We start from the raw sequence: 24412 nt of genomic DNA, 5'->3' as shown, positions 1-24412 counted from the left end.
TTAGTTGGAAGCCCTCCTTTGCTGAAGGTCAATTTGACCCTTGGATATTTAAACCGCTGAAACACTGGTTAAACGATTTATTTCTTATTCAAATTTTGCCCCACCTTTTAGCTCTCGGATATCATCAAAAATATCTTATTTTGTTTTCCGAGGATTGAACCTTCTGGTTTGGAACGACATGACATACTTATCTTTTTTTGGGTGAACTAACCCTTTAAGTTTACTCAAAATTGAAGACTCTTCCTCTAAATCATCCAAGGAGAATTCTTCATATTTGAGTTAAAAAAAAAGAAAAAAACAGCAGATGTTAGTTTTTGGTTCTTAATTAGACTTTGAAATGCTGAAAATAAGTGTGAGAAATCACACTTTTTAACAATAGGAATTCATATTTTCTCATAAGTATAGAACATTTTATATTCATATCATCTCTGATAAGCTGCATAGAGCTTTTATGTTTCTCTTTTTCTGTTGATTTTTGGCAAATTGCATGAAACACAACAGGGGTTGACCCCTAACACAAACAGCATACCCATATTTTCATCACAGCAGGGGTCTAGAATACTTTTCTAACCTTAAGACTGTCTTGTGAAGTTCAACAGACATCTTGTGCATTAGTACAGTCTGATTTTTTTTTCCTTAAAGAAAAGCAATGGATATAACCTTATTGAACCGTGGTAGAAATCTATCATTTCATACCCTGCTGAGAACTGAATTAGTTCATGTGCATCGACACCTAAACTCCCAAGCAGATAAGCTTCCTCTCCCCTTCATTCTTTTCTACCCAATCATTCCTGCCATATCTGTTTACTTTAGATAGAGTCCTGGCGTGCGCAAATCAGTGCCGGTGTGTGTCAGTCACAGACTGTGCATTTCTAAGTGTGTATATGCGAGCTGTGGTCTTTATGTGCTCCTAAATGAGATTGATGTTTATTTATGGTGGTGATGCTGCCCTTTGTACTGGCCAAATGGAATGGGCAGTTTTGCTCACACACTTGAACAGATTGATAAGCCTGCACACACCGTATTGAACGAAGGAGTGTGGTAAAAATGGTTTATGCGTTAGCACATTTCAGACCCACGGAGCATGAGAGGAATTAGCATTGGGTGACAGTCTAGAATCCCAGAGCTGACAGTTTCATATTTATCTTCGCGTCCAATTACGGTAATTACAACAACTCGTTTCTCTCACCTTTTGTTCAATTGTAAATGTGTTGGTTTATTAATTAACACATTTCCTGTTCCTTTTGCCAGTGGAGGACCGTGAATCCGCGAGTTCTTGTTTGCATCGCCGGGCTCATAGTTGATTAGCTGGAGAAATTAATTGTGCGGAGAGTGCAGAAGCATTACAATAAGAGCGGCACAATGATGAGACGACTTCTAACTTTTACACCATTAATTATTTCAGCTAATCAATTTGTTTGAGTGGGGAAAACAATGAAAGAAGAACAGAACCAGCAGCCTAGCCCACACGTATGCGGAGCACTGTTTTTAGAGATTGCGCAATTATTGTTCATTTCTATGAAGCACTCACAGGCATTCTCCGACTGATTACTGTCAGTGGCTGTTGAAAAGGTCAAACTCATTATGACAAAAAGACAGGTGGCATATTGAAACATTTCGGGGGATTTTTTAACAGCTATTTTTTGACGCAAATTTGTATTTCCCATTGTCTGGGCATAAAATGAAATAACCTGTCTGTCAGAGCAGCGTATAGAAGGCTACGTGATGGATGACACAGCGGTTTTATAGCTGCCTGCGCATGACTTTTCAGGCTTTTAAATTTTAGACTGTGATCGCATCCGCCGTGTGGATCTCTGCTAACCTTTTCAATGGAGTGTAAAATTCAAATGTCAGTAATAATCTTGTGTTTTATTGTCCTTATTTAAACTGTTAAATTGGTATTAAATGTTTTAATTCTTTATCAATCTACTTTTGTCATAGAAAACTAATTCTATTAATAATTGAATCACCTGATCTGCCATCCCCATGTCTGGTGATGAAAGACGGACTGGATTTAGGATTTTCCCCACCACCTCCTAGGAAATAACATCCGGAACGCCACTCAAAGTCAGACATTTAGGGTGTGAACTCTGGGTTATGGAAGGCTACCAGAGCCTTACACGTCAGTTTCGCACATTTTAGCCCTGTTGGCCTTCCATACTGGGTAGGTATGCCTATATTGTTCAAAAACCTCTGCAAGATGACTCATTTAATGTGAATGTAAAAACTAACTTTACATTAGACATTAAGTTCATGTAAGGCTGCCTTCGTTTTTCGTTTTCGTCAGCTGTTTTCAAAATTGATTTTGTTATTTATATTCAGTTTTACCTTAACTGACAAAAAAACCCACGATATGCTCTCATTGGCTCTCAATCAATAATAATTGCATGGATAGCCCTACTTTCGTATTTGTACACACAGAACTTCTCATAAAATATGCCCATGAATTTGTTCTCAAGCTCATTCTGATGTTAATGAATTTGGAGTATTCTAAATGAGCGTCTGCATGCACAAGGTCAGTCATTTGCATAAAACTTGCCCAAACCTCCATATGAGGGCTTTCCGCACACGCTAGGCTTTTGTAACTCTTGTCAAACTTGCCGTTGTTCGCAGACACGTTCCCGCCCGGAAATGTGCCATTCTCAACAATGCTCACAATACCTTTTATGAAGACCCAGATTACAGAGCTCTCATTAGCCAGCTGTATATACGAGTATATCTGCGTTACTCAGAGAAACCTCGCAGCTGAAGTTCCTACTCTCTAACTATACATGATCCTTAACTGTACATGCGATTTAATTAAATTGTATTGAATAATTTCATTATATAATTTTACATTTGGATTCTATAATACAATTAATACAATATACTTATACTTATTATGGTCATGTTAGGACAAAACATAACTTCTTAACAAAAAGCCATATAGAGCTTTTTATTAAAAAGCCATACAGAGTAGCCTAAGTTCTTTTTGTGTACGGGTGGTTTCAGTTGTTCCTATATTTTTCTGTAAATTTAGAAAAAAGTTATTGCAAAATTATGGTGAATTGTTATTTGCTCTTAAAATTGTTTGTATGCATGCTTAGTGAATGAGACCCATTGGCGACATTGTGTGGTCAACATGAGAACGTGATGTGTGATTGGTCGGAAGTGGGATATTTCATTTGGGATATTCCCTCGTCTGGAATGCAGCATAAGGGACCTGAGCTAATCATTGTGGTCTTGAACTACATACATGTCCACATATGGACGTAAATAAACAATGTTATGAACTTAAGTGCATTAAGTGGGACAAGGAGGGAACATTTTCGGAGTCTGGGCCCCTGCAATTTACAGAGAACAAGAGCAGCAGGGTTCAAACATGCTGTTGATATCACATGCTGTTGTGATCAAAATGACATTTATTCATTTGGCATTTACTTTTATCCAACTCACTCTTAAATGAATTATATATAATTCTTATCATTTATTTACTTAATTATTGAATTATCATCATCTCCCTTTCTCTCTTAGGAGTCATGTATGATATGTGGCTATATTCCCTGATTCAGTGTGTAATCGCAGTGCTGGTGATCGGAGCAAGTGTGAGGTTGTGCTGTTGGCTCTGTTGCTGCTGAGGCTGGAACTAGAAACTGGAGCACATCTGCTGCATGCCTGAAACTTTGCCTCGGTTTGTTTGGGTCAGCGGGCAGCATTGTGTCTGTGCGGGCAGTCACTCCTGTCCTGTGTCTGTGCTGTTGAACCTGAGGAGTTCCCAGTGCTGGTCAGGCAGTTCACCATGTGCCTTCTGCTGCTTCTCACGCTTAACACACACCTGCAGTGCCGCCTGGGGATCGGGTGAGTGTGAACATCCCGACCTTGTTTTGCAGTGGTTATGCTTTAGAAGTTGGGCAAGTTCTCATTTCGCCAAGTGTATTTCGATTCTTGAATGGAATGTGTGAAATAACATTAAAGACCCAGTTTGTGCTGACTATAAAATCAGAGTATTAAATTGTGCTGAATATGCTTAATAGTAAAATTCAGGACGGAGCTTATGTTTCTTTAAGATATGCAGGCTTAGTGACTCGTAGGCGGGTTTTGTGCTTGCCGCTGCTCTGCTGGGTCATTTCAGTGATCACAGCCTTCAGCCAGTTCATCGTTTCCAACTCTTCTGATACTTGGGGAGCTGCTGAGGACGACGATACAGCTGGACTCGGGATGGATGAATGGCCTAAGGCAAATTACACCACCGCAGACCTCCCTCCCAAATGGCCCTTCCCCCAGGATCACTCTGTAATTGGCCAGTAAAGGCTTTCTATCCAAGTTTCTGCTGGAGGACAAGGAGAACTTCACGTATGCAGAGATCCTCTGTGCCACCGACAGCATGCTCAGTCCGGTTTTCCTTGTGTATGTTTATACTGTCACCGTGTTTGTTATTCCTCTGTTGGCCATGTATCTGGACTTGATGTGCTTCATGCCACAGCAGGTTCCTGCGAGCTCCACATTTTCTCAAAAACAAAGCTCAGTGTGGTCTCGCTCATTGGCTCTCTCGGTTTCTCTCCTGGTAATGCTTTGCCTGCCTCTGCACATCACCCACGCCTTGTTACTCTTCGCCCCGAAAGCCACTAGACCCGACTGGACCTCTCTGACAGCCTCTGTTCTTTTCCAGATGTATAGTGTGGTGCCCCCACTCCTCTTCACCCACACCTCTCAGCAGCTAGGCATTGAGAGCTCCTTGTTATCCGTGCCCAACCTGACCTCAAGGGTTATCACCTCTCGAGTCAAATCTGTGGGGAGTGCTTTCTGTTCAGTGGAAGATTATCATCGCCCTGAGCCAACACTGAAAAGTAAAGCACCTCCAGGGATGTGATGTAATGCGAAGAGGGCACTTACACCGAAAGTTATCTGTAGAGTCCTTGCATGGGTCATATGTAATTATGTTCAGCAGTTGAGTAAAACTAATCCATGTAATTTCAGATGGAATAAAGAATTGTATTACTGCTCAACTATTCAGTTATTTGAGACCTAAAAATGCATTAATTAAATTTTCATATTTTTTGGCGGCCTTCAATTTATTGTAGACCTACATGCCACACTTCTAGTCATTATCTACATCTAAATGGGCACATTTTTATGTTCTCAATGACTTCATTCTGGTAGATGATTGCAAACTCTATTGTTATTCATGTCCGCTATTCAATAACGTGTGCAATTCCAGGATAGATAGTGAGATCTACGTGTTCTGTCTTATAGAGTTACAAATAGATTTATACCATCAGTTCTGTACACCACAAATGCACACTGCATCTTACCTCTGTTTCCTTCAGAAAAAATGAGCCTCTCCTGTGAGAAAGATTCTCAAGCACAGTTTGACAACGCTGACATTTTAATCACGTAAATGGAATTTTGAAATCAAAACAGTAAAATCTACAAGGTTACAATTGTGCTAGTACATTTTTAGCTACAATTTTTATTTTATTTTTTGTTGAAGTTTCATTCAAAATCCACTTGGCTCAAAATTTTATGAAGAACAATGCAGAATTTGTAGAAAGTCCCAACTACATACTCTCAGAAAAAAAAGGTACAAAATCTGTTGGGGCGGTACCCTTTTAAAAGGTACAACATTGTACCTAAAGCATATTAGTACATCAGTATCTCAAATTTAGTATCTCAGAAAATTTGAATATTACTTAAGGCCAATACAAAGAAAAGATTTTTAGAAATCTTGGCCAACTAAAAAAATATGAGCATGTACAGCACTCAATACTTAGTTGGGGCTCCTTTTCCCTGAATTACTGCAGCAATGTGGCGTGGCACTGCTCAGGTGTTATAAGAGCCCATGTTGCTCTGATAATGGCCTTCAGCTCTTCTGAATTGTTGGGTCTGGCATATCGCATCATTCTCTTCCCAATACCTCTTCCCAATAAGGTCAGGCGAGTTTGCTAGCCAATTAAGAACAGGGAAACCATGGTCCTTAAACGCTTTGGCACTGTGCGCAGGTGCCAGACCTGTTGGAAAATTAAATCTGCTTCTCCATAAATTTGCTTATCAGCAGGAAGCATGAAGTGCTCTAAAACGTCCTGTTATACGGCTGTGTTGACCTTGGACCCCAGACAACAGTGGACAAACACCACATGACGACATGGCATCCCAAACCACCACTGACTGTGGAAACTTTACACCGGACCTCAGGCAACGTGGATTTACTTAATTCATTAGAGAGCGTAACTTTGGACCACTCAGCAGTCCTTTTTGTCTTTAGCCTAGGCTGTTGTTCAAGAGTGGCTTGACACAAGGAATGCGACAGTTGAAACCCATGTCTTGCATTAGATTGTGCGTAGTGGTTCTTGAAGCACTGACTCCAGCTGCAGTCCACTCTTGGACACAGAACTCTGCAAAAAGCCAGCCTCTTTTGCAATGACCTTTTGTGTCTTGCCCTCCTTGTGCAAGGTGTCAAAGGTCGTCTTTTGGACAACTGTCAAGTCAGCAGTCTTCCCCATGATTGTGTAGTCTACAGACCTAGACTTGGATACCATTTAAAGGCCTTTGCAAGTGTTTTGAGTTAAAGGTAGGGTAGGTAGGAATAATCTAAAACACTTTTGTCCAAATTTGTTTAAACTTTCATTATATGTCAATGCATAATTAAAATGTAAGTATTCTGAAACGGAGTATAAAAATCGAGTGACTCTAGACTTTTTAATCTGCAATAAATACCGCTCATTATTTTAGTTTAGGCCGAAACAACTGATTGGCTTGGGCGACTCAAACACAATCAAACACAAGTAAATATCAGCGGGGCTTCCCAATGATGGCGAAAACTGAGGGACATCAAGGGGCAGAAAAACGACTCCTTGCATCTGTATTTCTGCTGGACAGGTAATCTTTCACTTTGATTATACATTTTTTCGGTTTATGTTTTCATGAAGCATGTATCAAGAGCACATAAAGCTGCCTAATATAGCTAACATAACATTACTTAGCATAAAGTTCCAATATTATACACTTAGCCGATAAATACTCTTTATGCTTAGCTCAAGTTGATCGCTGTCGTGTTGAATTTTGCTAAATTTAACTTTAGAATAATGCATGTGTAAAAACTAGTACACCGCATCCAGGAACTTTTTTTTAGAACTAAGTTAGCTTTAGCTACTACTAATCAACAATGCTTTCATCATGGAAACTCTTACATGCAAAACACCGTATATGTTATGAATCTTACACGAAATTCATCTTCATCACAGTATAGCTTGATAGTGAGTACTAAACGACATCTTACTTGTTTATACTGATAAAGTTAGATTTTTTATTACATGTGATTCTGACATGATGTGACTACATGCACACCTCTCCTCTCAGGTAAATAATGCGTCTTCTAGCTGAGTGGCCGGTGAGGCGCGTTCATGTATTTTGGGGGCGTGGCTTTGGAAAGAGCCCAGAAGGGAGAAGGTGGAGTGAATGGAAATAATGAGCTGTCTTTAAAACAGTTGTGAGAGGTCTACAGACGCTCAATTTTTATACTTTCTTTTCAGAGTACTTACATTTTAATTATGTATTGATATATAAAGAAAGTTTAAACAAATTTGGAAAAAAAAATGTTTTAACCAATTCTTACCTACCCTCCCTTCTGAATAGAGGCTACCTCTTATAACAGCTGAATAGAGTGTGACACCAGGGGTCTTCAATATTGAATCTTTTCACAATATTCAAATTTTCCTTAGTTGTCAGTTATACTCATCAAAATTAAAAGAAATACAATTTTGAAATATATCAGTATGTGTGTAATTAATAAATATAATATACAAGTTTCACTTTTTGAATGGAATTAGTGAAATAAATCGACTTTTTGATGATATTCTAATTACAAGACCAGCACCTGTAAGTACCTAAATGGTATATTAGAATCTTTTTAAAGAGTACCATCCCAGTGACAGCTTTACCATTTTTTTCTTCTGAGAAGTGATGGAGCCTTTATGTCTATGCTAATTATTAAGGTTTAAACCAGACATTTCAATCCAAATTAAACTTTGAATTTGGTCAGTTTATTCTAATTGGCATAATTACACAAGACACTTTTATTTGGGCTTGTTTAAATCCTAACTTGACTAAAATGTTAACATCTCACATAACGTTAAAGGACTATTTTTGAGAATTTTCTAAAATCAAAACACATTTATTTGAATCCTTTTGTTTTGTTTTTATGATTAAGGCCCCAATACCACCCACATCTAAAGTTTTTATTTTCAACTTTATGGGCCAATTATGAGAATATTTGAACTCACTGGGTTCAATGTTTCTACCAATTCCCATTAGGCTAACAATCGTAATTCTTGAGTTATCATACCCAAACAAGGCTTCCAAGATAATAAATAATGACATCCCATATAGGAAATAATGAATAATGAAAAAGTTGTTGCAATAAGCAAGAAATATTTGACAGACCTTGGTTTAATGTCACTAACAACAAATAAGCAAGCCATGAAAAAAAAAACTGGTGCAGAAACGGCACTTTCCGATTGGACATGTAATGAGCCATTAGAAAGCACTTTGTAAATTCCTGTTATGTTGTAAAAATGGTCCAATAAATATTGCATTTCTGTCATGTCTAATCCCAGCGATACTCCAGGATTAAATGGTAAAATGATTTAACCAACAATCTCAGAAGAGCGTTACATGAATACATCAATACGTTTGCATACTTGTGCATAATTAAATATAGTATATCAAAATGTGTCCCATCGATGTTCAAACGCAACGCAAGCTCTTGGTTTGATCTGAATGTTTAATTATAACAGCTATAATAGCATATCAAGTGGGAAGAGACCATTTAAATGCATCGAGATAATTAACCACTCAATAACTCCCAGGGAAAACAGGATTGCATAGCTGTTGATTAAACACGTACTTCTTATATGCAGCTGGAATAAAAGCCCTGTTTCACGCTAATTGGATTATTCTTTTTGCTCACTCGTGGCAGTGCAAGTGTAAGAAATTACTCCTTTTGTATCTGAATGTGTGTTATGATCTTCGTTTCTTCTTCTCCCTGTTCGTCGTCTCACTCCCCCGATCCACCCATTATTCATCCAAGTTTCAAGCATGAAATCCTCCATCTAACGTTACCTCCACTCACTTTTTCTTTGTATAGCCCTGACTTTGATTTGTCTGGTGCTTTTTACTTCTTGATCACTGTCTTCCACTCATTCATGCAAATGCTTCTCTCTCTCAAAGTGTGCACTAACCTCCAATGCCGAGGTGAATTATTGAGTGAATTTTGGACCGTCATAAGAGGAAAAACAAGTAAAAGCTTTCCCTAACCGAGAGCTCATTCGATTGTTCTCTTCGCTCGAGAGCCTTTAGCTTCCTGCCGAAATGACAATCTTTCATCACTTTAGCGGCTTCAGTCAATTCATCGCACCTGCTCTAGTCCGCATCCTCTTGAATGGGGTCATTACAAGGAGCACGGAAGCTTCAAATCCGTCACGTTCATCGTCCTTGGATAAAGCCGAGGGAAAGTTTGATGCGCTGTTCGACCAGCATATGGTTTATTACCCATGGATCTGCTTCTGAGACGTCAGCCGAGGTCCAATAAACAAATTTACAAGAGATTGATGAAGTTCAGATGAAGTCTACGGCTGTCATTTTTCATTCTGAACTCTGCGTTTGGAGTTTGTCGGCTCACTGAAGCGTAACACACTTCTCAGAAGCCCCAAAATTAGCAACTCATCTCATCTGATCATGCTTTGTGAAGCATTAACTCACAGTAAAAGGAAATTGCTAGCATATGTCCTCCCTTTATCTATGGAGCCGCTCCAAGCGAGCAGAACAGCAGGTAACACAGGGCACGCTTTGATTGCCATGTGACAGTTACTGTTTATGACAGGTTTCTGCAGATCCTCGCCATCAATACAGGACAAACACATCGATCAGTCATCCTCCTCTCAGCATTCAGATCTAATCCAACCCCCCCCCCCCCCCCCGGAGCGCTCAGCAAGTGACTTCTGACACAATCGTATATTGATTGCAGTGGAATAATGGAGGAGTACTATTTTAATTCACCTGCTCTCTCTCTCTCTTCGACGTCTCTGCTCTTTTGTCATAAGAGTCTTATGATTCATCATCTCAGTCACAGCTTTCATCTCTGCTGGCTGCGTCTGCTAATTAAAATATCCTCCCCTTTTTCCTCGCTGCTTTTCTTTATTGCCGCTGGTGAAACTTAATTGTGTCGGCTTCTCGAAGTCAGAAAATCAGTCTCTCACGCGGGATTCTTGAAGTATTTTTTATTTTTTCGTGCTTGGTATCTTTCCCCTATAAAGATGTACAGTTAGCTATATCAACAGCGACGCGAAGACTATAAAATAAACAGGAAGTGAAAGACGAAGAGGAGACGTGAAAGACAAATAGGGAGAAAGACACAAAGAGGATCAAGAAGGAAGGAAGAGAATGAAAGAGGAGAGAGAAAAGAGGGTACACAGCTGTTTCTACTGGTAAAAACTAAAGCATGGGAAGTATACAATTTATAGCATTTACAATTATAATAACAGTAAGAATAATAATAATAACAACAATAACAACAATCATAATAGTCCAAATAATAATTAATAAAAACAATTAAGACCTCCGATATCTTTTAAAGACAAACAAAATATATATTTTTGTGAGTTTTGATTTTTTTTTTTTTTTAAAGAGGACGTAACAGTAGTTTGTTCAGTTTTGCACCTCTAAGCTAATATTCTGTGTTAGTACGATAGCATCGCTTGGTAATGCGCGCAAAAGTAAATGTTTTTTTTTTCTTCTTAAAAGAGTCATTTAACTTACTTCGTAGACTTTTTCATACAAATAATGACTTCAGAGATATGTTTCATTGTGTAAGTGTTTTCGTGTTGAGCGATCCCAAAAAAATATTGAAATTTCTGACATGTTCTCTACAAACTCCCTTCCTGTTTTTTCTCACCCAAGTCGAACTCCTTGCGGTTCCACGTTCCCAATGACTCTTCGCGATAATTAAGCCCCTTTTTACAGCGTCGGAGCGAGCGGGGCGCTCTAATTCATTCCGCTCATAAAAGAGAACATGTCTAATCCCTTAATTATTAACAAACAATAGTGGAGAGATAAAGGAGGGAGAGGAAGGAGCATTTGGAGAGCGGAAAGCAGAGAGTCACCGAGAGAGGATCAAAACGAGAGGAACTTTTCTTCACAAGTCAACAGGTTTTGGCCAACGTGAGCAGATAATGGAGTTGCCGGATGAAAAGCGCAGATGAATACTTTATGAGGATGGCTCAGTGCTCTCAGCGGTGTCAATTGGTGGAACTATTCACTACCAGCTCAGTCTCTGAGGCCCAGACGCTTTGGCAAATGTAAGGGATTCCAATTTGCTCACACTGGGACATTCAATAGCTCATAAGCCCTTTGCAGCTTCCCGCAGCAATGCCGTTCTAGACGGTTATGGATCGGCCCGTTTTGAATGGACACTTTTCTCTCCTGGACCTACAATTACAGCTAGTTGTCTATTGTACACGCCACTAAAAACCGAAAAAGTGTGCGTGATGGTCGCTTTCAATCATAATAATTATCCTCTTCTCTTGGCTCTCTCCCTCTCCACCCTGCTATGTCTCCGTCCTCTCCTTCCCACTCCATCTTCATATGGCACGATTGTGATTCCCTCTGGTTGTGGTGGTGTGTCTGTTTGGGAACAGTGTGTGTTGCGGTGTGCACTCTGCAGCGGTCCAGTGTTTCTGAAGAGCTCCACTAGGGCGGCGCTACAGTAGGTACTCCTTCTTGCCCTGGCTGGCATCATTACCATTGAGGAACGCCTCCTGAACCTCGCCGTGTTCATCCAACCCACTGGCTTCATGAGTCAAATATGAACCTAGAGAGAGAGAGAGAGACGCAATTTAATCATACTTCATAGCAGGAATTAAAAGAAAACCCTGCTGAGTGTACTTTAATGTATTTTAATTGAAGCAGGATATGAAGAAGAGATTGTGTCTTTTTTGTCTTTAATTCCTCTTGATTTTCCTCCAATGCGGGACCTGGGTTAGGTGATGCATTTCAGCAACATTTAAACAAGTAAAACATGTATGAAACAAAAAACTATGTAACAGCAATGTGCAAAATAAATATCAAATCATTGTTTGATAAAAAAAAAAAAAAAAAAAATATATATATATATATATATATATATATATATATATATATATATATATATATATATATATATATATTTGATAAATTAAATCCAAATGAAATCAAATACCGGTAAATAAATTTTAATTAAAGGGGTCATGAATTGAAAAATCCATTTTCCATTGATCTTTTGATGTATAAAAGGTCATGGTAATAAAAGAATATCCTTTAAGTTTTCAGGCCCATCAAACGATCGATTTCAGAATGTGCCTCATCTTGACGTCATCGTGTGGCGAAATACCGCCCTTTCACACTGGCCGATAATTTGACACACAAATGATTTGCGCAATGGTTTTATTTTTTATAGTTTAAAAAAAAACTTTTTTCCCACATCAATGTCGATATTTTTTTTTCTCTAGCGGCGACAGAAATGGCTTCAACCAATCACATACAAGGAAACAAAGGGGAGAAAATGTCCAGTTGATGTCGCTAGCTATTCACCCAACCCATCAAAACCCAGTATTCAGGAGAGAGCCTCAAAACCAGTGTAGAAAATAGCCTATTACTTATTCATTATGATGTTTTTGAATGTAAAAAAACACACAAATGTCATTAGTTGACTTCAGACAGCAGTATAAAAAATTAAAAAGCCAGTTCATGGCACCTTTAACAATTAAAACACAACAACCAATACAATTTTTTATAACCTAGTCATGCGCATTAGTGAGATTCTATTATGTTCACTTCTGTATACAGTATTTATTAAATAAAAAAATTGACACATTTGTAACTGGACTTTAAAAACCCTACTGAGATATAAAAGTGTCCCTTATTATACTATTATTCCTATATTATTATAGTATTACTTTTGAGTTTGTTTGTTTTTTTTGTCCTTTTATTTAGTCATTTTTATTAGTTTTATTAGTTATTTCTAATTAGCTTGACATTATATTTATTTCAGTTTCAGTTTGTCGTTTTAGTACTTAATCTTATTTTGTCAGTTGCCAAGGCAACATTTCTAATTTTCTTTTCGTTTTTAATTTAATACGTTTTAATTTAATACGTTAGCATTCGTATGCCATTTCAGCTTTGTTTTTGTTTTTTTGTAATACTTTCAGTTTTAGCTACACTGTAAAAAAAATAATGTCTCCAATTGAAAATTTTCTAGTGACATCAAACATTTTCAGTTGGCCGAATTGAAATTCTATGAATTGATGCAATTTAATTCATAGAAGTTCCATTCGGCCACCTGAAAAATGTAGATGTGATCGGTCCCTTACATTTTTTTAATTGGAGACCTGAATTTTTTTTACAGTGTAGCAATAGCCCCACATGAAGCCTAGCCCTGGTACCTCTCCATATTTTTTTCTTTAATGTTTTCTCAATATATTGTAATTTGTATGCATATCAATCAACATAACTTTTGCATGTCCCTTTTGTCTTCACCCATCCCCGAGTGTTATCAATCAGTATGTCTCAAACTAAACTGGCTCTTGGGGATTGATGCTGTCGTATTGGATTGCATCTACCTTACATATCTAAACCTTGTTCTCTAGAATCACATTTGCAGGGCCAGCAAAAGCCATCTACTGTAATTGGGGGAACTTATGCAGATCAACTTTTAATTAATCAAAAAACTCATTAGGCATAATCACCTCTGACATTTTACTGCACAGTCAGCGATATGGTACAGTGTAACCTTTTTATTCACATCATTATATGACACAATGGTTTTGCCTCTGTGGCTCAGGGATAAATAACTGAAATAACTAAGACAGAAGTGACTTTATGGCACTGGCACGACACCGTTTAATTAAAAATATCGATCTTATGTACGTGCAATTTTGCTTTCTTAAAATTCAAGTGTACAGCAGAGGCTGATGGGGTCATTAAAAGCAGTGATGTCGCGGGACAAAGACAATGCATCAGAGCTGTAATGTTCCTCTTCCTCTATCCTAAGATTAATCACTTCCATTCTGCCTTTCCAGGCACCCCAAGGTTAGACAGGATCAACTCTAATGCTCTCTGTCTCTGCACCGATGGGTGAACTAACTGCTTCTGACTGTGATTGGCAGGTGGGGTCGGGTTCCTCCCAGCCCTTTTCCTCCGCCCCAATTTGCGGGTGCCGTAATCTTTATTGAAAACTGTGACACGCAGAGATGACCAGAAGTTCTTATAGAGTTCAGGGACGAGGTAATTAAGTTTTCTTTATAGATGCGCCACGATACGGTTGACGAAAAAAGGCAATTAAACATGAGGGCCGTACCCACATTTCCCTGAGATATACATCTTTATATCACAGGTCTGGCACAGTCTGCTGCAGATGAGGTTCTTCTTTCTCCCTTCTGTCCTCTGAACATTTTTACATGTAAACTTTCCATGTGCCTTCAGAAACACACAACAACAACAACAAAAAAGAAACCCACATAACACCAACTATTCTCTCCTTCTGATTTTTTACTAATCCATTACATCACCATTGAGGTGGGCAGCATGATCAAAATCTACAGGCGGATTGCTAGTGTGATATTGGTTTTATATAAATGGTCCATAACAAAAAAGATCTTGTTAAATAACCTACATTTTAATAATAAATTGGACTAGTATTTGCCTATTTTTTTCTCTTTTTTTCACCAAAAGGGCACATTTTCAGGAACAAAGTACCAGTTAAATGTATATTTTAACTAAAATATTTGTTATACACTTCTGTTCAAAAATGTAGGGTCGGTAAGATTTTATAAGGTTGCATTTATTTGATTCAAAACAGAAAAACGGTAATATTGTGATATATTAATGCAAATGTAAAATAACGGTTTTCTTTAAAGGGCACCTGTTATGGCCCCTTTTTTAGAAGATGTTATATAAGACTCATGTGTCCCCAGAATGGGTCTGTGAAGTTTCAGCTCAAAATACCCCAAATATCACATTATATGTTGTATGGTATAATAGTGGGAATGCCCATTTTTGAGTGGAAGGAAAAAGCATGCTGTTTTCATGCTTATATCTTTTTAAATGCAAATGAGCTGCTGCTCATCCAGAAGGGGGTGGAGCCTGTACAGATGGTGTCTTGGATACTGCTAAAAATGAATCTGTTTGATTTTGATTACCATCTCTTTCACGGTTGTGCTCACGTGACACTGCAGTTCTTCATCATCATGAAAGTTTATTATGTGCGTGCATTTTAAATCATATCACACATATATATAGCAATTATTGTGTTGTGCTTAAACTGTCAAATACAGGTTATGTAAAGATGGTTATGTAAGGTTATGTATTAACACACACATTTCACACAACACAGTCAGTAATGTCTGCGAGCGTAAAGTGTAAGCAATGTCATCAGCATGTGACATCTCATTGCATGGCTTATTCTGATACACTTGCTTATAATTTATGGGGATTAAAAAATGATAGGTATTTGGTATTAAAGTACCAAAAAGTACCAGTGTTTTCTGATATCTACATACAGTGTATGTGGCTTATTTAAGGGCAAAAATTGTCCAGATACAGTTTTACAGGTCCTTTTACAACCCTATCAATTTTCCCTAGGATGTAATGCTCTGTTTTTGCCTTATTTGGAAGGGTCATGAATGTTGAGCTCTACTCTGATTGGCTTATTTCTGCAGCTCACAGCTCACAGGAGTTCAGCTGTTCAGCTCGTGAGTCCTGACCGTCCTGACAGAACACAGACCGACTGAAATGCAGCCTACTTGTTTATTGGTGTTTTCAGATCATCCCTGCGCCAGAAAGAGCTCGTGTTTGTGCGGTTGCCAGATTTCAGGCATTTAAATCCCCCAAACAGCTTTTCAGTGAAAAGAACACATCCGGTGTTTTACCTAAACATGTCCAATCTGGCAACCATATGCACGCAAGCTTTTTCTCGCGTGTGGATGATCTGAAAACACCAATAAACAAGTAAGCTGCATTTTATCAATCTTCATTTGCAATAAAAGCTTAAAGTGTCATTCAGTCGGTCTGTGTTTAATTAATCCTTATATTTTTACTAAATGAATAGCCTTGTCAAATGTCTGTCGTTTTAACTTATATGGTGGGAAAAGGTGACGTTTGCTAGAAGGATGGAGTGTACGATCTTTAAGCAACGTATCTACGGTTGTATTTTGTAATACAAAATAACATTAACCTTTGTCATTAGACACACTATTTAGTTTGGTATGGTACTTGGAGTTTCCTATTGTTACTGTACTAGCATCTTGCATAATCTAGACAATGCGGTCTCTCTAAGAAACTTTTAATTTAATCAGGAATTGTTTAAACAGCTAGTCAATAAGTGGATAAACCACTACTTACTGCTTGCAGGAATAAAGTTGCCCCTTATGACGCTGAGCGAAGCTTGCTTGAAATGGGCCGAACAAACGAACGATTTGTTGTGGTATCCGATTATAATAAACCTCAACCATGACTGTTGACATATGACAACAGTACCCTGCACAGCCTAAACATGACATATGTGTCATGAGAGTTGCTGTTTTTGCTATCCTCGAGTGACGCTGCAGTCCTGATGATTCGGCTCCGTGACGTCAGTTCCGCCTGACAATGCATATGTTTGGACAGATGCAAATGTTGGGGGCATGCATATAAATGATCCCCAACGCTTGCGTCACGGTTGGCCTTATGTTGAGCATCACTTTTTTCCATGGTGTTTTGGATTTAGGAGATTTACATAAGAAGTAATAGGCAATGGTGTTTGAGACTCACAGTATGTGATGTCCATGTACTGAACTCTTATTATTTCACTATGGCAAGGTTAATTCCATTTTTCATTCTAGGGCACCTTTAATATATTTTAAAATGTAATTTATTCCTATGCATCAAAGCTGATTTTTCAGCAGCCATTACTCTTCAGTGTCACATGATTCTCCAGAAATCATTCTAATATGCCAATTTGCTTAAGGAACTGCATTAATTTAAAATTATAATTATCTGCCTGTTGATCAAATCAGTGTGTCCTTGCTGAATAAGTGCATTAATTTCTTTAAAACTTTTGTATAGTTGTGTCTTAACTAATATAAAATAGCAGATCTACAAAACACAAATGTAATGTGTCGTGGCTCAGAAACTGTAAACAAAAAACTCTGATTTGCATCTCATGCCTATATTAAACACCATGTGATAAGTTCATCCTCACATCTTGCTCTGTATTTTCATATTACTCAATGTTTCTTCATAGCTGTCATATGAAAATAACACAGGGCAGCTCTGCTCACTAATACAAATCTATTGCAGAATAAACAGTAAAATCTCTACAGGGAGACATTTCTACCATCGTATATTTTACAGCCTAACCTTAAATCACCATCTACAACAGTTCTGTTTCCATTTCCTGCTAATGATGGCTCTCACTGCACCAGAAAACACCAACAAAATGCAGAAACGCTTTAACCTGGTTGATTTTAATTGACGGAGTGTGAAACAGTTCATCTTCCCTCGCTCTCTCTCTACTACTTAGACATTTTTTTTACATCCCTCTCCTGAAAAGGTGAGGTGCATCATGTGATTGAGCCGCCACAGGTCTAGTGCGTGTGGAGAGAGGAGGTCACCTTTCTGTCGGACGGAGCACCAGATGGTGACGATGAGCACACAGATGACAGTGAAGACCAGCAGAGCCAGGATGCCCCCGATCACTGCATACGGAACGGCACTGTGGGTTTCCACCACTGCTCCAGGGTCTAAGATACACACGAACACAAAGAGAAGAGTTTTAGCTTCAGCATTTGAACTAAAAACAATTCAAAGTGACTTGTGACTGTAAAATATTGTATAAACTCTACAGGAAAAACTGTTAATAGATTAACAGTAAGTTCCGTACTATATAAAGAGAAAATTGTAAAAGGTATAACCGGACATTATATGTAAAATGCTGTTAATTGTACAGTTTTTAGAAGTAAAAGATAAAATAAATAAACAATTTACAGCCAAAAACTGTATAGTGATATTCCCAGAATTGCTTATTTGACACTTCACATTTGAAGGTATTTTATTTAAATGTTTCTTTAATAGTTTTTGTTATCAGTTATGCACATTTGTGTTTTGTTACATCATCTATTGTTTAATGAATGTTTATTGTCATGTGTTACCATAATGGTGTTTTGTTTTACCTTATATACAGGTCCTTCTAAAAAAAAGTAGCATATTGGGATAAAAGTTCATTATTTTCCATAATGTAATGATAAAAATTTAACTTTCATATATTTTAGTTTCATTGCACACCAACTGAAATATTTCAGGTCTTTTATTGTTTTAATACTGATGATCTTGGCATACAGCTCATGAAAACCTGCAAAAGATTCCTGAGGCTTTTAAAAACTCCCAGCCTGGTTCATTACTCAAAACCGCAATCATAGGTAAGACTGCCGAACCCGACCCTGTCCAGAAGGCCATCATTGACACCCTCAAGCGAGAGGATAAGACACAGAAAGACATTTCTGAATGAATAGGCTGTTCCCAGAGTGCTGTATCAAGGCACCTCAGTGGGAAGTCTGTGGGAAGGAAAAAGTGTGGCAAAAAACGCTGCACAATGAGAAGAGGTGACCGGACCCTGAGGAAGATTGTGGAGAAGGACCGATTCCAGACCTTGGGGGACTGGAGTAGAAACATCCAGAGTCACCGTGCACAGGCGTGTGCAGGAAATGGGCTATAGGTGCCTCATTCCCCAGGTCAAGCCACTTTTGAACCAGAAACAGCGGCAGAAGCGCCTGACCTGGGCTACAGAGATGCAGCAATGGACTGTTGATCAAATTTTGCATGTCATTCGGAAATCAAGGTGCCAGAGTCTGGAGGAAGACTGGGGAGAAGGAAAGGCTAAAAAGGCGAAGATTTTCGAAGATTTCGTTATTCAGCACGACCTGGCACCTGCTCACAGTGCCAAAACCACTGCTAAATGGTTTACTGACCATGGTATTACTGGGCTCAATTGACTGATCAATAGCCAACACTCTGGATGAGCTTAAGGCCGCTATCGAAGCATCCTGGGCCTCCATAACACCTCAGCAGTGCCACAGGCTGATCGCCTCCATGCCACGCCGCATTGAAGCAGTCATTTCTGCAAAAGGATTCCCGACCAAGTATTGAGTGCATAACTAAACATAATTATTTGAAGGTTGATTTTTTTGTATTTAAAACACTTTTCTTTTATTGGTCGAATGAAATATGCTATTTTTTTTAATATAGGAATTTTGGGTTTTCATGAGCTGTATGCCAAAATCGTCAGTATTAAAACAATAAAAGACCTGAATTATTTCAGTTGGTGCGCAATTAATCTAAAATATATGAAAGTTTAATTTTTATCATTACATTATGGAAAATAATGAACTTTATCACAATATGCTAATTTTTTGAGAAGGACCTGTACATTTACCTGTGGAAAAGTTACTTTGTAATGAACTTACTGATGATTATTTCTGTGGCTTACTCTTTTACTATGTGTATAAATACACAGACAGACAGACAGACTCTCACACATACACATACACACACACACACACACACACACACACACACACACACACACACACACACACACACACACACACACACACACACACACACACACACACACACCCAACTGTAAAATGTACAGGCTGTTCTGTTCACATTATTACTGTATTATGTACAGTGTTATTCTGACAACCAGTTGCCGGTTTTGTTTTTGTTTGTTTTGGAAAAAACAACAGGATAGTTTTTTTTTACAGTGTTGGATTTTTTCTTCGTTAAAAGAGACAATGACAGCAGTGGAAAGATGGCATCAGAAGCTGTGTGTGACGAATCCCATGAAGTATTTCTGACAAGATAGGAAACAGTGAGAGGGAGAAAGACACTCCGAAACTTCAACATATGAGCCTGGACTCCTTAAATATTTAACAACATGTTTACACCACACAGCGGTGGGTAAAAATAAAAATAGAATATAGGGACAGAGAAATGGAGAGAACACATAGATAGAAAGAGCAGAGAGAAGGTGAGTCAAAAAGAGAACAATGCCAAGAAAGAATGGGGAAGAAAAGTATGTTTGCTTAAAGGGCAATTGTCGTCAACACATAAGAAAAGTGCCCGTTGGATAGTTCATCCAAAAAAGAAACATGCTGTCACCGCTCTGCCACCATCTTTAGTTCCTAACCTGAATGACTTTCTTTCTATGGAACAAAACTACAATAATAGTTGTTGACCACGGCTGTTAAACTCTGAAAGCTTTTAAAACGTAACACTGAATAATACGGCTTAATAATGCTTTTGCTACCTAAAATTAGCATTAATGCGATAGTTCACCCAAAAATGAAAATTACCCCATGATATACTCACCCTAAAGACAGGTGTCTATGACTTGCTTCATTCAGACAAATACAATCATATATATATATATATATATATATTAGGTTCTAAAAACAACCCAATATATATATATACATTGGGCTGTTTTTTACTCTGGGTTGTCTTGAACAAATATTTAACCCAACCGCAGGATTAAAACAACCCAATCGCTGGGTTAAAAACAACCCAATCGCTGGGTTAGTCCATATTTGACCCAACATTGGGTTAAAACAACCCAGCATTTTTAAGAGTGTATATATATATATATATATATATATATATATATATATATATATATATATATATATATATATATATATATATATATATATTATATATATATATATATATATATATATATATATATATATATATATTCTGGCTCTTCCAAGCTTTATAATGGCAGTGAGTAAAGGACGAAATTTTAAAGCCCAAATAAATTCATCCCTCCAACATTAAAGTAATCCATACAACTCCAGGGGGTTAATAAAGGCCTTCTGAAGCAAAGAAAAGCGATGTGATGCGTTTGTGTAAGAAAAATACCAATATTTAAAAATGTATAAACTAAAACAACTATTTTCTGGCAGAGAGCCTACACAAGTCGACTTACACCAATAGAGTAACCCCTGATGCGATGTAGGAGTAGTGTAAGCTTCTCCTCTCACGGTTCAAACAAATAGGGCTGGGCAACAAACTCCTCTTCTCTTATATCGAAAATCTCTGACATTTCTCTTCATTTTTAGCATTTGTAAAACTGTATTCTACCATCTTAAAAATATCTAAAAATATAAATCACAACATGCTTTCAATGCAAAATGCTTTTCACATCATTTAGATCATGCATTCATGACTTTAAGCCTAGATTATTGTAATGCTCTACTATGTGGTTGCCCTGCTCACTTAATAATAAAAAACTCCAGCTGGTCCAAAACGCAACAGCTCGAGTTCTAAAACGAGGAAGTATGATCATATTAGCCCGATTCTGTCAACACTGCACTGGCTCCCTAATAAACACTGTATACTTTTTAAAATCTTGCTAATTACTTACAAAGCACTAAATGGTTTAGCTTCCCAGTACTTGAGCGAGCTCTTGTACTCCAAGTCTATTGCGGTCTCCAAATTACTAGCAATTTCTAGAAAGTTAATAATACCTAGAATATCAAAATCAACTGCAGGCGGCTAATCCTTTTCCTATTTAGCACCTAAACTTTGGAACAGTCTTCCTACCATTGTTCAGGAAGCAGACACTCTGTCAGTTTAAATCTAGACTAAAAGCATATCTCTTTACTATGGCATACACATAGAACATTATACATTTATGTTATTCAAATCAGTTAAATTATTGTTTTAGGCTGCCTTAACTAGGTCAGCTGGAACTGGGAACACTTCTCATAACACCTGATGTACTCGTTACATCATAAAAAGAATGGCATCTACGCTAATGTTAGTCGCTCTGTTTATCCCGAGGTTTACTGCAGTCAGCCGGATCCAGATTAGATGGTGAACCTGTGCCTAGACATAATGACCAACATTGCTTGGTCAGTGCTTGGACCAACAGTGTCTCTTTGCTTCAAATGTCAGCAAAGATCCAGTTCTAGAGTTCAACTCACTCAATGATCAATTTGCAGTGGTTATTTAGTTAACAGGAAGATTATCAGTGAATAAATTACTTAAATATCAGTCTGTTTCTCACTCTAATTTATAGTTTATTTCAGGGTTTGTCTCTCATTTCCCACATTTTTGGAGCTTAAATTAAAATTCTGTCATCATTTACTCACCCTCATATTGTTCCAAATATGTATGACTACTTCTTTGGAATAAGATGTTAAAGGGGGGGTGAAACACTCAGTTTCAGTCAATCTCATGTCAATCTTGAGTACCTATAGAGTAGTATTGCATCCTTCATATCTCCGAAAAGTCTTTAGTTTTATCATATTTATAAAAGAAATATAGGCTGTTCCGAGTCTTTCCGGAAAAAACCGAGTGCCTGGAAGCGTATCGTGTGGGCGAAGCTAAAGAATGATGAATGCGCACAAAGCGTCCTCAAGCGTGGAGAAACCCATCTATCTCAGCTAATACAGATAATGATCCACAATCAAATCTGAGGCAGAAATAAATTAAACACGAGAAACGGCAACATCAGGACGTCCATCTCTGTGGTATGTACTGTATTTAGGGGCCTCTGTGTGTCTTTACTCGCAGTTTATGAGGACATGATTCGGTTTATGGACTATTGTATGTGACTAAGTTAGACCTTAGAAGTAGCAAGCAAAACGGTTTTGCACGTCAGAGTCAGACTAGTGTAAAGTTATACAGAACAACAATGGAGTAACCGTTAGTGCATTTGAATGACGAAGCACGCGATCGTGTCGTTTACTGATGTTTACTCATGCGACGATAGCCAACAGCAGAGACATTTGAAACAGTTTAACTCACCGGCTGCTTCCAAAGCAGGACCGAACCTTTATCACTGGGACCGCTCTGTCAAAAACACACTTCTTTGGTATGATTTGGTGAAGTCCTGTGACAGCAGTGAACGGTGGAAATCCACTTTGAGACGCGACTGAAGCGATGCCTTGAAGCTTCCCATCATTTCTGCGTTCAAATCGGTTCAAATGCAGCGCTGCCTTCCCGGAATGCTGTGCTGAAGCGTTGAAGTCGCTCGACGTCACCCATAGGAATAAAGTGGAGCGCGGCGCGCGACATAAGTGTTCACGGACGACTGGATCTGCAGCTGAGAGACTGTTTTCGGCGTGCATTTCCTCTCTCTCGATCTAGTCACGCGCACGCACCCTACCGGGAGAAGAGCCCATACGGCCCATACAAGGACCTTCCGTTCTATTAACGTCAAGTAGACCCATACTCGAAAAAAACTCTCCGAAACTTGTGAGAAACCGGAAGGAGTATTTTTGACACAAAAATACTCTATCAAACGTCCAACATTAGTTTTTGAAACTTTGTCTATGTTTAGGATGGGAATCCAAGTCTTTAACAGTGTAAAAAGCTCAGTATGCATGAAACAGCATTTCACCCCCCCCCTTTAATAACCAAACAGTTTCACTTACCATTGACTTGCTTTGCCTCACATATCTTCTGTGTTCCACAGATGCTCCACTGTGTTCCACAGTGAGGGTGAGTAAATTCATTTTCATTTTTGAGTAAACCTGTTTACTATGAACCCTCATTGGATCTGTGTGAGGATTCTTTGAGAGTTCCTCTTTTAGATAGAATAGCATATAGCTTTTAGATGAACACTTGAGTGAGTAAATAACATTTTTTAAAAACTGTTAAAGTGTGTAATAATGTTAGGTTTAAAAAATAGTTTTTCCATTGGTAAGCCAAACCAATAGCCCCACCCCCAAAATCACCATTGGATGAGCTGATGTTGCCGTGCGAGGCTGGTTAGGATTCTCAAACAAACAGAACAATGTTTTCACCGCTGAGCCCCAGTGTTTACTCTTTTCGTGGGAAAAAAACCTACAAATGGCTTGCTTACAGTTGTCTCTGCACATTAAGCTGGGATAAAAAAAGTATTAAACATCAAAAAAATTACACACTTCGCCTTCACTGAAAATGCTACAGAAACAGCGGGAGATATAGAGTGAGGGAGGTTGCCTTTGAACAGGCTGTCGAGTAACATTTCATTAGAAGACCGTTTCAGAGACGATGAAAAATTAACACTGCTGCCCGTCTCACGCTCACTTTTCAGGGAACCACCCAGCGCTGAGGAAGTGACATGAAAGAGACCACAGCCTCTGCTTCTTGAAATTGTCTTTCTCTCCCACTCTGTTCTGGAAAACAGTCTTTACCCCTTCAATTCTTGCAGGATATTGGAGACAGCAAACAATACGGTTCAGAAAGAAGAAAAGCCAGATAGAGAAAAATAAATGAGACTGATGAAAAAGGTTTGTGTGAGAGGGCGTGAAACAAAGCAGAAAAGTCATAGATCCAATGACTGTGCACTTTTAAGTGCACAAAATGAAAATAC

The 24412-nt window shown here is 38.3% G+C and overlaps 1 protein-coding gene and 1 pseudogene across 5 annotated transcripts in view; one reads left to right on the top strand and one right to left on the bottom strand.

Annotated features, from left to right (window-relative positions):
* The first annotated feature begins 3518 nt into the window (after positions 1 to 3518).
* Positions 3519 to 4849, top strand: LOC137083509 (adenosine receptor A2a-like; annotated as a pseudogene).
* Positions 4850 to 10238: 5389 nt separating this feature from the next.
* Positions 10239 to 24412, bottom strand: part of cadm4 (cell adhesion molecule 4) — a 187957-nt gene continuing 173783 nt past the window's right edge. For all 5 annotated transcript variants that reach the window (XM_067448746.1, XM_067448748.1, XM_067448749.1 and 2 more), the window contains 2 exons: positions 17658 to 17786; positions 10239 to 11842 (listed from right to left, as the gene is read on the bottom strand). In XM_067448746.1, the coding sequence (XP_067304847.1) occupies positions 11733 to 11842; positions 17658 to 17786 (239 nt within the window). In that variant the 3' untranslated portion in view covers positions 10239 to 11732. The remainder of the gene's footprint in view (positions 11843 to 17657; positions 17787 to 24412) is intronic.

The sequence above is a fragment of the Pseudorasbora parva genome, chromosome 7 (assembly GCF_024679245.1).
Source record: "Pseudorasbora parva isolate DD20220531a chromosome 7, ASM2467924v1, whole genome shotgun sequence".
In the NCBI taxonomy this organism is placed as follows: domain Eukaryota; kingdom Metazoa; phylum Chordata; class Actinopteri; order Cypriniformes; family Gobionidae; genus Pseudorasbora; species Pseudorasbora parva.
The sequence above is the reverse complement of the archived record's forward strand: the minus strand, read 5'-3'. Positions and strand labels throughout refer to the sequence as shown.